This window comes from Mastigoproctus giganteus, chromosome 7, assembly GCF_048544385.1.
Source record: "Mastigoproctus giganteus isolate SK-2022 chromosome 7, ASM4854438v1, whole genome shotgun sequence".
In the NCBI taxonomy this organism is placed as follows: Eukaryota; Metazoa; Arthropoda; class Arachnida; order Uropygi; family Thelyphonidae; genus Mastigoproctus; species Mastigoproctus giganteus.
The window spans coordinates 59,035,392-59,049,866 of record NC_143581.1 but is presented as its reverse complement, the minus strand read 5'-3'; the positions used below and the strand labels follow the sequence as shown (position 1 = coordinate 59,049,866).

The following is a 14,475-nucleotide window of genomic DNA, read 5'->3' as shown; positions in this document are numbered from 1 at the left end:
AGGCGGACATTTTGAACAATTACTATAAGGTGATGTGAACAGTTAAGTGTCATAGACAGACCTTCCAAACTCGGAAACCAAGCATATCCGGAACTATGTTGATATAAAATATTTTTATTGTCTACATATGAGGAACTCATTCCTGAAGTTATGCCGTGTATTTTTGAGACACCCTGTATGCGCTATTTTTAGTGGTCCTATTTCACAAATGGATATTTATTTCCAATACTGCAAAAATATAGAAAACGATAGACATCTTTTTCTTTTTTTTTGGTCTTAATTACTTTCGCATGAATGTATTGAATGTAAATAGTCATACCCTCACCAACTGATAAATCTGTAAACGTGGGTGAAAATACATTCACTTATCATGTCCTGTTTCCCAAGTAAATCTAGCATGAGCTTCATGGGAACGAACGGCTATCTGTCATAAAATTTATCCATGCAAAAAACGCTTCCTGGAGAATTGCAGATTAACTATCTATCCCATTTGCTTTTTTTTCCATGGTTATCTGAAGAAAGCTGTTATTAGATAGGCCTTTACGTTATTCTGTCTATTCAGAGGTAACGCATTTAATAAAAAATAATTACATAGTTACCAAACTGCAAGTACCATGCTGCTATCAGAAGCTTTTAAGGAAACCAGCTGCGCAAAGTTTAGTCCCAAATCATATTTCATTTACTATAATTAACAAAGCGGATACCATGCGCAAGTGAAATTTGCTGTTCGGATTCGGTTTTAATGTGAACGGTAATCATTGAAAATATGTAACAGTTCACTGGTCAAAGTAGAACTTTTAATATAACGCTACTAGCGCTACCGAAGATTACAACTTCTCATTTTTGATATACAGTAACTCCCCGACTTACGTATGGGTTGCGTTCCACGGAACGCTAAGTAAGTCAGAATTTCCCCCATGCTTGTGCAGCACTCACAACTGTGCTCGATTGAATTGATTGAATCAAAAAAGAAATGTTCGACGAACATGTAAATAGAATTATTTATTGTATTTATTCACTTTTTTAATTACAAAAAAAACAAAAAAAAATTACAAAAGCGAGCAATTTTTAAAAAAATTCAATATTATAAAATTACAAAAAAAGAGAGGAGATAGGCATAATGTCAGTAAGTTTTATCTCTCAAGCATCGTTGCCAGACTCGACGTCTTCAGCTGATAAGTACGCCGCTGCGGAGGTTGAGGGCTGTGGAGATTTAGAAGGGGTCGGCTGCTCAACCTTACGAAAGAACATATTAATGGATGACTCGACAGTGACTTTTTTCTTTTCATCATAGATTTCTTTATAGCAAGCCAGCATATCATTCACCCCTCTGTTAACTTTTAAGAATCGTTCGCTGTCAGGATCCATCTTCGCAAACCTGGTCATTGCCAATGCAATTTCACGAAATGCCATTGCCATCTCTCTGGTGATGAAGTGTCTCGACTCCTCATTTGGTTCGTCTTGAGCTTCGTCAGCATTTTCTTCTTTCACTATCGCTGCCTGCAAGTCAATAAGTTCTTCGTTAGATAATTCCATCTCTTCTTCCTCTATTAACTCCTCTACGTCTTTGGCATCAACCTCCAACTGAAGTAGCTCTTCAACCTTTACAATCTTATCTGTAACCTATTCATATGATTTTTCTTTTTCAAATCCTTCGAAGCCTTTTACGTGCCGTGGGAATATTTTCTTACATGCGCCATTTAAACAACTTTTAGTAATTTCCGCCCAGGCCTTACTAATGTTTAAGATGGCATGGTAAATATTGTTAGGTTTCCAAGTCTCTTAAATTAAATTTTTTCTCATCGTGTACTGCAGACAATGCCTGAGCAAATGTTTTGCGTAAATAGTATGCTTTTAAATTCGAAATAACACCCTGATCCATAGGTTGGATGAGTGTTTGGCTGTAGAAATATGACTCTCACGTTCGAATTGAAACATCTTGATACGTAGTATGCCCAGAAGCATTATCTAATAGAAGCAAAGTCTTGAAAGGAACGTCGCTGTCTTTACAATATTTTCAACCTCGAGAATGAAGCAGCATTAAAAACAATCCTCAAAGAGAGATAGTGTAATCTATTTTCTCTCCTTCGATCGGAAAAACACGGGTAGAGTAGCTTTATTGATGCCCTTAAATGCACGAGGATTTCCACAATGGTATACAAGTAGCGGTTTTAATCTGTAATATCCCGCTGCATTGGTCCCAAGCAAGAGCGTGGCCAGCCCTATCTTTTGAAGTCTTGAAACCTATCATTGTCTTTCCTCTTTGGCAATGTATGTTCAATCCGGCATTTTTTTCCAATACAGAGCAATCTCGTCAACGTTAAAATTCTGCTGTGTTGAATAGCCGCCTTCATCAATATTTTTTTCCAACACATCACAAAATTTCTCTACAGCTGCAGAATCGACACTGGAGACTTCACAGCATACTTTAATGCTATGAAAACCAGCGCTATGCTTGAACCAATTAAACCATCCATTGCTTGCCACGAACTTAGCTTGGAGTTCGCCTTACTTATCCTTAATATCTTCATAAATACTCCTTGCTTTTGCTTGAATGGCCATTGGACTCAGGGACACTCGTTTCTGAATCTGATTTTCCATCCATATTATTAATAGCTTTTCCATCTTCGATATAGCACCTGAACGCTGTTTGTGATCACTGTTGATCTTAAATGCGTTGATCCATTAACATGTTCTTTTATACGCGCGCTGTCCTAGTAGTAGTAGTAGTAGTAGTAGTAGTAGTGGCACATGATGCAAGAAAGCAAGTGTAGGAGCTTATGCAGCATCAGCCAAAAAAAAAAAAAAAAAAAAATCACACCATTCCCTCCAAATGCCTGTCCAGTTCCTCCTTAAATTTATTTAACCTATCAACTTCCACAACGACAGATGGAAGTTTGTTCCAGCAATTAACCACCCTAAAGGCAAAAGGCTGGCTAAAGGCAAATTTCCGCACATCTATTCTACATCTGTCCTTTCTTAATTTGAATAGAATAGTATTCACTGTTGAAGCAGCGAAACATAATTCCCTTGCAATAGATGACAAACTTTGCCCTGCTTCGTACTTCTTAATCATTTTCATCTTCATTTCTAAATTAATTTTGTTTCGTTTCCTAGCACTGCCAGCACTTGCACTTTCCGTTGGACCCGTTCCCTTCACCATTGTAATACGCAAATAGGAATGAAGAGAAGTTTCTGAAAATTTGTTTTTTTATATGATTGAAGATTTCAGTGAAGGGGAACACATTTCACCATAATACCGTAACGTAAAAACCCACACAATTTCAATTATCGGTATTATCGCAAATGTAATAAGATCGAGTTTACTGCCCGTTTATAATTATATGCACCAACAGAAAAGCCCAATAAACCGGAAAGTGCAAATTGTTTTTATTGTTTTTTGGTCGTGACCTCCAGAAATGTCTTTATAAAAATATGAAAAAGGCGTTCAAAACTGATTCTTATAACGGAACATATGATAACGATGAAAGTGTAGTGCAAGTTCCATTATAAATATGACCTTTTTAGAGAGATAAATAGCTCAGTAATATAGCGAAAATTTCAACTTCCAAGGACTTGGAACGAATTACAAAAAAAAAAAAAAAGTGTTATTAGGTTCGCATTACGATATTTTGACGATACTTACATTTATTCCTACGGCATGCAAAATTCGTTTCCACAATTTTTTAAGTTTGCACCGGCCGGCAAAAAATACGTAAAGTCTAATTTCCATAAGTCGAGTTATACGTAAGTCGGGGAGTTCCTTTATTAGTGTAGCACTAAGAACTAAATAGAAGTTAAGTCTATAACGCAGTTAAGAAATCAGAATTGAAAACATTAATAAGTTTTTTTTGCATGGGACCACTAGTTCAACCAATTGTGAGCAGTAATATTTTCTGATACTACTGAGGCAGTCGTGTCTATGTATATCTGTGGATCCGACTCACTGAGATTGGTCGGATACACATACTAATAGATAACAATAGATGCAAGAAAGGCAAAAGTGATTCTTGTACTGCTTTCTACTGGGACATACAGCAACCTGAAAAGAGTGGTTTTTGGAAATTACAAGGCCTACAGGCGAGTAATATATGCGCCTGTTTTTAGATTTTACTAAAGTAAAAACGGGCGCGTGTATACTTTCTTGTACACTAATGCTAAGAGAACAGGAAACAAATTTGATGAATATGAAGTAGTGGTTAAGTCAACAAAGTAGGAAAGACATAGTAGGATATCGGAAATATGGTATCACTCAGACATAACAGTGATGTAGAATTTGTATATAGTGAGTACAATATGAAAAGGGAAGGAGGAGCAATGCTTTCGATTAAGAAGCAGATAGAATCTAAGTAGTGCATGTGGGTGGCCAGTGTAATGTAGAAACAGTTTGATCTTACAGAAGCATCGGGAAAACTAATATGAGAACAGAAGTATGCTATATACAAGCAGGTAGAGTGAGCTAGTAGATCGGAATGTCTCATAATGGGACATTTTCCAGATATTGACTGGAACTTGTGGGTTGAACGCTCACACAGCAGCAGAAATTTCGGGATTTAGTGGATGACTGTTCTCCTCAGCGGCATGTTAGAGAGGCAACAGAGGGAAACAATACGCTTGATCTAAATTGCTAAAAGAATTGCTTAAACCTGATTAAGGTGTATAAGGCCTTGAATGGGTTGGGCACGCTGAATTCTGATGGGATTCTTCCGCTTGCTCAGATTACGAATCTAAGGGGGCATAAATTCAAATTGAGAAAACACAGTTGTAGAAAAGATGTGCGGAAATTTGCCTTTAGCCAACGAGTTGAACAAACTTCCATCTGTCGTTGTAGAAGTTGATAGCTTAAATAAACTCAAGGAGGAACAGGACAAACGTTTTGAGGGAATGGTTGTGTGAATTTTTTTTTTTTTTTGGCTGATGCTGCATAAGCTCATACGCTTGCTTTCTTGCATCACATGCCTCCATTACTACTACAACCACTATTACTACTACTGCTTTACTTATCTGAGTATAAGATTAATTTTTGTTCAACAAATTTTTACAAATGCTTAAATTTTGTAAGAATTTAAATCTTACAAGGTTTTTTTGTTAAATTCTAAGAAATATATTTTTCAAAAAGGTATGTTATTGTATACTGGTTCAGGTATAATATGCTAAAGGTATGTGATACACAATTACACACTAGTTTTTTTTTTGATAACTTTTTAAAAATAAGCTTATGGCTTCAATTTTTGAGTAGCCCTTTTAATTTGCAAATCAAAAGCAAAAGGTCATGAGTCAGTAAAAAGTTACTTATTAAATAAAAAACATATTGTAACGATTGCCTTTACAAGAAGTAGGCAATTCTATCTTAATTGTGGTGAGCCCTGTAACTCCTCTGAAACATTTTGAAAATGATTTTTTGCTTTCATAAAAAGAGTGTTATGCAAAATCCGTACTTATGGCATTCTAAATATCACTGATAAGAACACACAGCAGATGAGCAGTCACTTAAAACAGATTTAATTAATTTACAGTACTGTGTGCACTACAACAAACCCACAATTAGCAAAAAACAAAGCTGAGCTCATATTAATTAATTAAACCTCGCCAAATTTACAGAATGCACACGTATGATAATTTTCAAATTCCAGTGATCTGTTATCTTAGATCACAAAAGCCCCTATATTATAATATCCCACTGCTCTGAATAAATATGGTTTGATATACACTCTGTACCACTGATATTATGTTAAGCAAGCTGAACTTTAAAATTATAATCTGTTTACATCTATCAATTAACAATTCTTGCTCCTGCAACCAAACTGAACTCAGTTTAGATACTGAGCTTAAGAATTGACCAATTTCTTGATTGGGCAAAGCATAATAATCTTATAAATAGCAAACCAGTTTTTTTTTTTTTTATTTGCTATTCTTATTCTACCACGTAACACAAACTGAATTCCACTACTAGAATTTTAATTTACTTTGTCCCACTTATTTCATTCTTAAATTGTACTATCGACATTTGTATTAGAGCCAATATCATTCAATTAAGGGTGATATTGGCTTTAGTTTTATTAATATATCTTTCTCTAGTTTATTGATATATATTTTTATTAAGGTACATATATTATATTTTGAACAATTACTTATGGGCAAACAAAGTTGGGATGACACTAATTTGAGAAGATGGATACTCCTCAAATTTAAAACTTATGTAACCTTACCCTCCCTTCAAAATCATGAAATTAAATTTACTTCTTAACTTAAATTGTAGAGCAAAGCTATTATAACACTTTCTCTTAGATCATAAGGTTCCCCCTGTATTATAACATATTCTTTGAATAAATATGGCTTTAGACACACTCTGTATCATTCACATTGTGTTGAATAAGCTGATCTTTAAAGCATTCTTCTTCTTGTTACTAAATTTTAATAAAAAAATTAAAAAAGTTTATTAAATTTTATTTATTAATTCTTTTTATTTTGTTCAAATTTTTAATAAAATATTATTAAAAATGAACTTGTAGAATAATTTTTATTCTAAGTAAAACAAAATAAAATTCATTACCTTCATTTCCTCATGTTTTTTGGGAAAAGGAAGGAATTATTCTATATAAGACATTCTATACAGCTTGACAAGGAACTAACTACTTGTTTAAGAACTTTTAAATTTCTTTGATTTTTAAAATTTGTATTTAAATAAGCATTATACTGTAGTGTATTAACATTATTAATGATCTATTATTAAATATAACTGTTTCAATTATTTTGTTTTCACTGATTCCGCTGTCTCTATTTACGTTTAAGCATCTGAGCTAATACAAATTCTTCACAATTGATCCCACTGAAAAACTAGTTCTTAGTAACGAGATTCGAAGTAACAATACCACAGATGCATTTTCTTAAATTAAACTTTATGCAGTATTTCTAAGAAAGAAGTTAAAATGTAATTTAGTTTTAAAGAGCTTAACAACAATTAGGGTTACCTCTAATAGTAATACTTAACTAATAAACTAAAAAACTGAGTTTATTAAAATATCCAAGGCCTTTAAAATAATATTTTTTACAAGAATAGTATTAATTTATTAATATATTTTTTTTATTTATGCTATTACTAATATTAAATTTCAAGAAAATTATACATTTTTCTAGTTGAAGCTAAGCTGTTACACAGAAGATATATTGTGTTGAAAGAAACAATGCATCGCTTTGAACAGATGGAATCAATTTTTTACATTTTATTAAAAAAATATGAAAAAGTTAATTTAAATTAACTCTGTCACAAGGAATGATATCCTTAACAAGTTTTGAATTGCTTGTATTGCATTGTTATTATTAGGAGTTTATTAAGGAATCTTTAGAGATCATTAAAGAATCAAAGATTTCCTTTATTGGTACATCGCAGAATTCTAATTTTGTCAAATTCAATGAGTTTATGACAAAAGTTGATTTTAAAAATAAGGAAACATTACTCATATTGAAAATACAAATAAAAAATATCTTATTTATAATGTGACAATTGACTAATTATAAAATAGAAACGTTCTTGCTCCCTGTATTCAAGGCGGAATATATATAGTTTTTAAATATGAACTTCTTCCGGCCCTTATTTTTTGTGAGGAAAAATTGAAGTGAAATAAAGTTATGCAACAATGATGTAATATGTAAATAAACCAATTTTGATAACAAATTAGAATTTCCTTAACAAGTAAAAGTATTGAAAGAAAAAAAATTATACTGTACATATAGTACATGTATATACAAATATTATAAATAAATAGTCAAATGCCCATTATTTAAAAATAAACATTTATGTAGATGACATTACACTATGTAACAAAAATTCAAAAATGTTGTTTACCTGCATTTCTTGGTGCTTCGTAGGAATTTCGGCATGCTGATTCCGAATGTGATCTTAGTTTTTTCACAGCATCATGGTCTTCCCAGAAATAAAAGTAAATAGGCAATAATACTATACAGGCAACTACTATATAACAGGGTACGTCTACAACATGGTTTCGCTCTAAGACGATTGATAAATTGCGGCAATCGTCGCACAACACGATACTTATATAACACGGTTAGAGAATTTCGGTAAACCTCGCATAACAGGGTATTTTTAAGCTTTTGTGGGGGGGGGGGATACCCTACTATTATGTTGAATGTAATTTTTCAACTTTTCCACTCTTTTTGAATCCCCGCTGTTGACTCGCTAGTCAAAAAAAAAAAAAAAAAAAAAAAATTGAGAAATCCCTGTATTTTATTTTGTTGGGAAATCCCCGTGTTACGTTCTGTGCTTGTTGAACTTGTGGAAAAATCAAGTTTTATTACTATTGGATAGCAAACCAGGCCATCCAAAAGATTTAAGTCATCCAAACGTTGAAGTTCTGTTCCTACCACCACAGTTGTACTAGATTAATACAACTTCTTTCATTCAACCATTAGATCAAGGCATTATATCCGCCTTTAAAACTCATTACATCAGAAAATCATTACAATGGATTTTGGAAAAAATTCACTCCGAATCTATTGAAGTAATGGAGGCATGGAAACATTTCTCAATTGTGGACTGTATCAGAATCATAGCTTTATCGCTCAAAGAAGTAAAACCATCAACGTTAACTGACTGTTGGAAAAATGTATGGCCAGAGTCAGTTCATTCAAGAAATATGGTCGAACCGGCAGAAAACGGAATCGGTGCGACAGCAGAACTTGTTACATCAGTAGGAGGGGAAGGTTTTGATGGTATGACTACTGAAGCCCTCGTGGGTAAGCACAGTTGATAGAATCGCCCTCCTCCCCACACCGGCTGGAAAAGACCTGAGTTCGAATCCAGTCGATGACGGGAGGAATTTTTATGGGTCTTTTTCACAACGTGGCTGAGTTAGTCAGGCTCGGACAGCATGGTTTTTCTCCAGGAAATTCTCGTGTTTCGTCCAGAAAAACAGAAAATCGGCTACAGAACACACGCAATTTATAGATAATATACACAGAGTAACATGGCCTTAGTCGCCGATGCTCCTAAAAAAATAAAACAAAGATATGATTACTGAAGACGGTCAAGAATTACTAATAGAAAAAGAGGCTGGCGAAGCGGATTTGGTGGAAATGGCATCGGAGGTAAAACCAAATCAATTCAGAGGATGATAGCGCAATGAAAATTCTAAACTTCCAACTTTTACACTAAAAAGCATACGGGAAGGCATAAAGTTAGCTGAGCAATTAGAATCTTATTTTTTAAATGCAGATTCTTGAATGAAGGGAGCCCAAAGTTTAAAAGGGAGCTTCAAAAATGCTTAGTTCCATACGATGAAATTCACAAATATTTATCGAGCAAAGCAAACAAACCCAGATTACTGATATTCTAAAGAGAGCAGAGGATACAAAAAATCTAGAATGGTGTATTTTTAGTATTTTTTAACATTTTGTTAACGAAATACTGTATTTTTTTTTTTTTTTTAAAGCTTTTGGAACGTAACCTCCCTTTTTATACTTTTTCTTAGTCCCGTATAACACGGTTTCGCACAACACTACATTTTATAGGAACCCAATTACCGTGTTTACGAGGATTACCTGTATTGGATTTATTAACAATATTTAACTTCTCGACAGAATTTTACTTAATACAGAATTTATATATATATATATATAAATTCTGTACAATGTTTTATTTGCTACAATAAACAGAACGCTTAATAAAGTCACAAATTAAAAAGTCGAAACTCCCTACTTTTTTGAAAGTCGGTTACAAACATGACCCCTCTTATATAAGTTTTTTTTTCCCCTTCTAGCAACAACTATTTTTCTCAGTTCACGTCGTTCGTGCAACCTTCTGTTCGTCACGTAGTAACGGAACTCGATACGGCAATTTTTGGCTGAGTTTAGTATCCGGTACCGGATACTAAACTCAGCCAAAAATTGCCGTAAAATATACATTTGAAGGTCTTTGTCTTTTGTAATCAGTATGATCAGCTCGAACTAAGAACCAAACATACTACTGTACCTATATCATAGCTTCATCCGATTTTCGTGACGGTTATACAGTGGACATTCGATATTGGCACTACACCTAACAACACTTCACTTATGCACGCCAGTATAAACTAGCGATATCATACACAGAACTTCTGAACTCTTCTTTACACCCAAAACTTGGGTGTAAAGAAAAATTAACTTATTAAATAAAAGTTTATTATAATAAAATAAATGGATCATTTACTGTGGGGTAAATTATTTCCTTCCTTACCTTTCATCACTAGCACACGTTACCTTATTATAACTATAATTAACTAAGTTTTATTTAATATGAAGTATTTGGAGTTGAAATCTTTATCAACAAAAAAAGTATTTTCCCTCACTTAACGGCTCTGATTAATTTCACAAGTAAAAATAAAATTAAACTAAGTTTTACTTAATAAATAAATGTATCACATATACCTAAGGCAACATGCAAAAATTCCTGCTCAGATTCTTTATTACTAGTGTTCGAAAGATCCTGCTTCGCCCACCGGCAAAAATTAATTTGTGATATATCTAGATATCATTTATTTATTTTATTTTATTTTCATAAAAGTATTTATATATGCAATCTCCTAATGGCAATTGTAATTTGCGGAATCTCCTCCCCCACAATGCATTTTTGTGGGAGGAGGAATTAAACAAAAACGGTCCAGAGACATACTGCAAATGGAGCCACAAACTTTTATACAAAAATTGCAGTGCGCGCGCACATACACACACACAGATACTCAGGATGAGTAACTGTTGAGTAGCTTTTTTTGGTTAACTGATGAGTACCTTTTCTTCCATTTACATTAACATTTTATTTGTATGGAGGGAGTGGGTAGGAATAACGGAACTTTCCGAACGCTCTTTAGTGTGAGACATTTCTCAATGAAACGCTATAAATTCCGTAAGTGAGTGGCTCACATTTAATTTAATAATTCCATTAGATCAGTTAGACTAACTTTAGGAAACAGCTTTGAATTAAGATATTATAGGAGTAGCCACCCTTATATTACACGTATAGGACAGATTTAGTGCAGTGCATTTGATGAACGGCGCATTCAGAGCAGGGCTGATCGTGTACAACTTCTGGCTCACATCACTTCAATTGGCAGGTCTAATGAATAAACTCTGATTAAAGCTCGTATTACACACACAAATAAATATGTGTAATGTTTTTCTTTGTATAGCAAGCAAGGGAATTTGTTTGTAATACCTCTTGCAGTTTTAAAGCAAACTATTCAGAAATTAGATAAAGACATTAAAGAAATTTAACAACAAAAGCAACATATTTAGCTCAAACGTGGCGAATCAGACTGGAAACCAATGTTAACTACGCATTATTTTTGTTGTTTTGCTTTTACAGACACCATAGCGTGGGAAGTGAACCAGTTAAATATGCCTCTAGCTAAATCTGGAATACATAATATTTATGTAATATATATTCGTATTTCATAACCAATATTACACTGCCTAGTAAATGAAACGCTTGGTGCTCACAGAAGGAAATTCTTCATATTACCACGAGTTTTCATGGTATTGCATTACTTTTACACAAATATTATCTAAAAGTTCATTTGTATTTTAAAAGACGTAAGAATTAATTATGTTCTGTAAGTTAATTGTCTTTTTAGCTAACCGGGCTAGCCGGGTAGGTAAAGCGCCTGCCTAGTAACCCAAAGGTCGCAGGTTCGATTCCCGCCTCGGGCTGGATATCACGATGGTGCCGAACCAACCGGTTGGTTGGATATCCCGGCCACGATACACGAAGGAAGCAAGAAAAAAAAAACTGGTTCCTTCGTGTATTGATCACATCATACGAAATAAAAAAAAAATTGCTTTATTTTTTTAAATAAATGGCAACCAACTTACAATATTTCATATTCTGCATCTAATGTGTAATTTTGAAAAGTTTTAACCGATAAATTATATAAGAACTGGAATAAACTTTATCCTACCTGCCAGCTTGAATATGGGGCATCCTCATGATTAGTTTGTGCCACAGTTTCTGACTTAAATATATCGTTCTTTCGCCTCTTAAAATTCACTAAAATTCCTATCCTCTCGATTATGGATGCGAAGTGTTCCTTGATAAAAATGCGTTTCCTTGCAGCCATAAAGAATTAGCTTTGCGATATCAGCCAATAATATTGCACGGTTTTATAACACAAATAACTAACAAACGCGATATTTCTAAGCAGATGCACATTTGCCAGCAACCATTTAAGTAGAAACGTTATTCAAAACTAGTTCAGCACTTTACTGAAATGAATTCAGTGTGTATTATACTAAATATTCACTCGGTAAACATATAAATACATAACTTAGTTCTCACAGATAAAAATTCCCCAAGAAATTTTACTCAAAGACACCTTTATATATTACAGGCACCTCATTTTATCAGTATACAGTATTCAGTACTTCGTTAATATTTATACTTCTACTAACTTATTAGAGCCGCTTCTAAATTAAAATTAAAATCTTACAGATATAAATTTCTTCTCCAGATGTGCAGCACACAATTACTCTTTCTACCTCTGCTAAATGGAGTAGCGTCGTCTAAATCAAAACGCGCGCTGCATAATCGTTTGTCAAATAAACAAAACATCCTATTCGTCACTCTAGGTCATGTGCACGAATGTGCGTGCAGCAGCGCCAATAGCTATATGCGGTAGATTTTCAAACCGCTCAATTTTGAGAATTGTTTAATGTTTGTTTTCCAATTTTTACTTTTCATTTTTAACAAGCTATTATATTTATGCTTAAAGCGAAAATGTTTATATTCATTTTACAATGAAATAATAACTATGTCAACGAATAACTGCTTATATGAAATTCATTTTAGTTGATAATTAAAAATGTTAGGTATGATATTGCAATTTAAAAAAATATGATTTAAATTATATGTAAATGTAATTAGAAGAAATACAGTCATTCACAGCCGTTTCTACTTTTTCTCATAAAGCGATTTTTAATTATAAGATTCAATAATGTGAATTCGGAATATAAATTTAAATTTAATTACACGTAAAATGTTTAAAGTTCTCCGTATATAGAGTTTTATTAATCGGAATACCTAAATTTAGTTTCTTATTATTTAATTAAAATAATATGCTCATTGCTTTGTCATACAGTGGTAACGTACAGTACTTTCAAATTAGCAATAGTCTTCGTGTAGATCATGGGTCGGCAACCTGCGGTTCTTTGAACATGTAACCTTTAACTTTTGGCTCTTTAACTTTTAGCCCAGATAAAACACAATTTTGAAATGGAATTAGAGGACTTATATATCAAGGACATGTGGAGTGCAAGACTAAAACGCCTTAAAACTGAAATTGGGGATTTGGAAAGACAAAAGGCTGCTCTTGCAATTCTATACAAATGGACTGCGATAGATGAGTTGAAAAAGCAAAACCAAATTGTGTTAGATGCGTGGAGTAGCTTACCGGACAAGTACAGGGTAGCCATAACACGTCGCCGTCTCCTAATGCCCCTAGTGGGAAATACCGCCCATATGGTCTCTAACAGCGAGGAGTTTCTTCGCCTCATCAAACAGTTTACAGTTCCTGACGACGAGATCATGGCGTCCTTCGATGTTGTCTCTCTATTTACCTCAATTCCAGTCCAACAGGCCACCGTTTGTACCAGACGGCTTCTAGAGAATGATCCCAGCCTATCGGATAGGACATCATTATCTATAGAAGGTATCTGTGCTGCCCTTAACCTGTGTTTGTCAGGCAATGCCATCGCATTTGGCGATTCTCTGTACAAACAGATACACTATACGGCTATGGACGCCCCCGTCAGCTCCGTGATCACTAAAATCGCAATGGAGGAGTTAGAGGAACACATATTCCTGAACCCGCCATTACCAATTACTATGTGGTACAGATATGCTTATGATATTTTCACCATCTTCCCCCGTGGTTCAGATGCGCACTGTTGAAGTACCTCAACTCCTTATCCCCCTTCATCCAATTCACTTTTTTTTTTTTTTTTATTAATCACAAAAAAAACAGCAAAAAGCCTTAGATTTCTGAAAAACAGTTTGAAATATAATAATAACATATAAATATAAAAGTAATACAAATAAACTTCAGTAAAGTTAAAATATAAAGAATTAATACAAAACATGAATGGGCTAAACAACAGTTTGTGATATTCATTTTTAATTTTATTTTAATTTAACAATGCAGCTGTCCTGTTGAAAAATTTAAATTTAAGATGAGTTGTCCTAAATTTGGAGATGTGAAATAATTTATGTTCCCTCAAAGGCCTAGGTGGACAATTGAAGTTAATACATGACAGTAGCAATGGAGCATCTATTTTGCCTTGAATAATCGAATGTAGAAGGAAGCAGTCAAACATATTTCTTCTAACACTTAACATGGGAAGGTTAAAAATTTTACACCAATCTTTATATTTAAACATAAAATAGTTTAAACCTGATTTTATAAACTAAGAATCTGATGAGAGGTTTTTGAA

At 33.6% G+C, this 14,475-nt stretch overlaps 1 protein-coding gene across 1 annotated transcript; it reads left to right on the top strand.

The window, feature by feature from the left end:
* Window positions 1–13,504: 13,504 nt before the first annotated feature.
* LOC150082931 (uncharacterized) lies at window positions 13,505–13,936 on the top strand. The gene has a single exon (XM_090378328.1). The coding sequence runs from the start codon at window positions 13,505–13,507 to the stop codon at window positions 13,934–13,936; it is 432 nt and encodes a 143-aa protein (XP_090234454.1).
* Window positions 13,937–14,475: the final 539 nt, after the last annotated feature.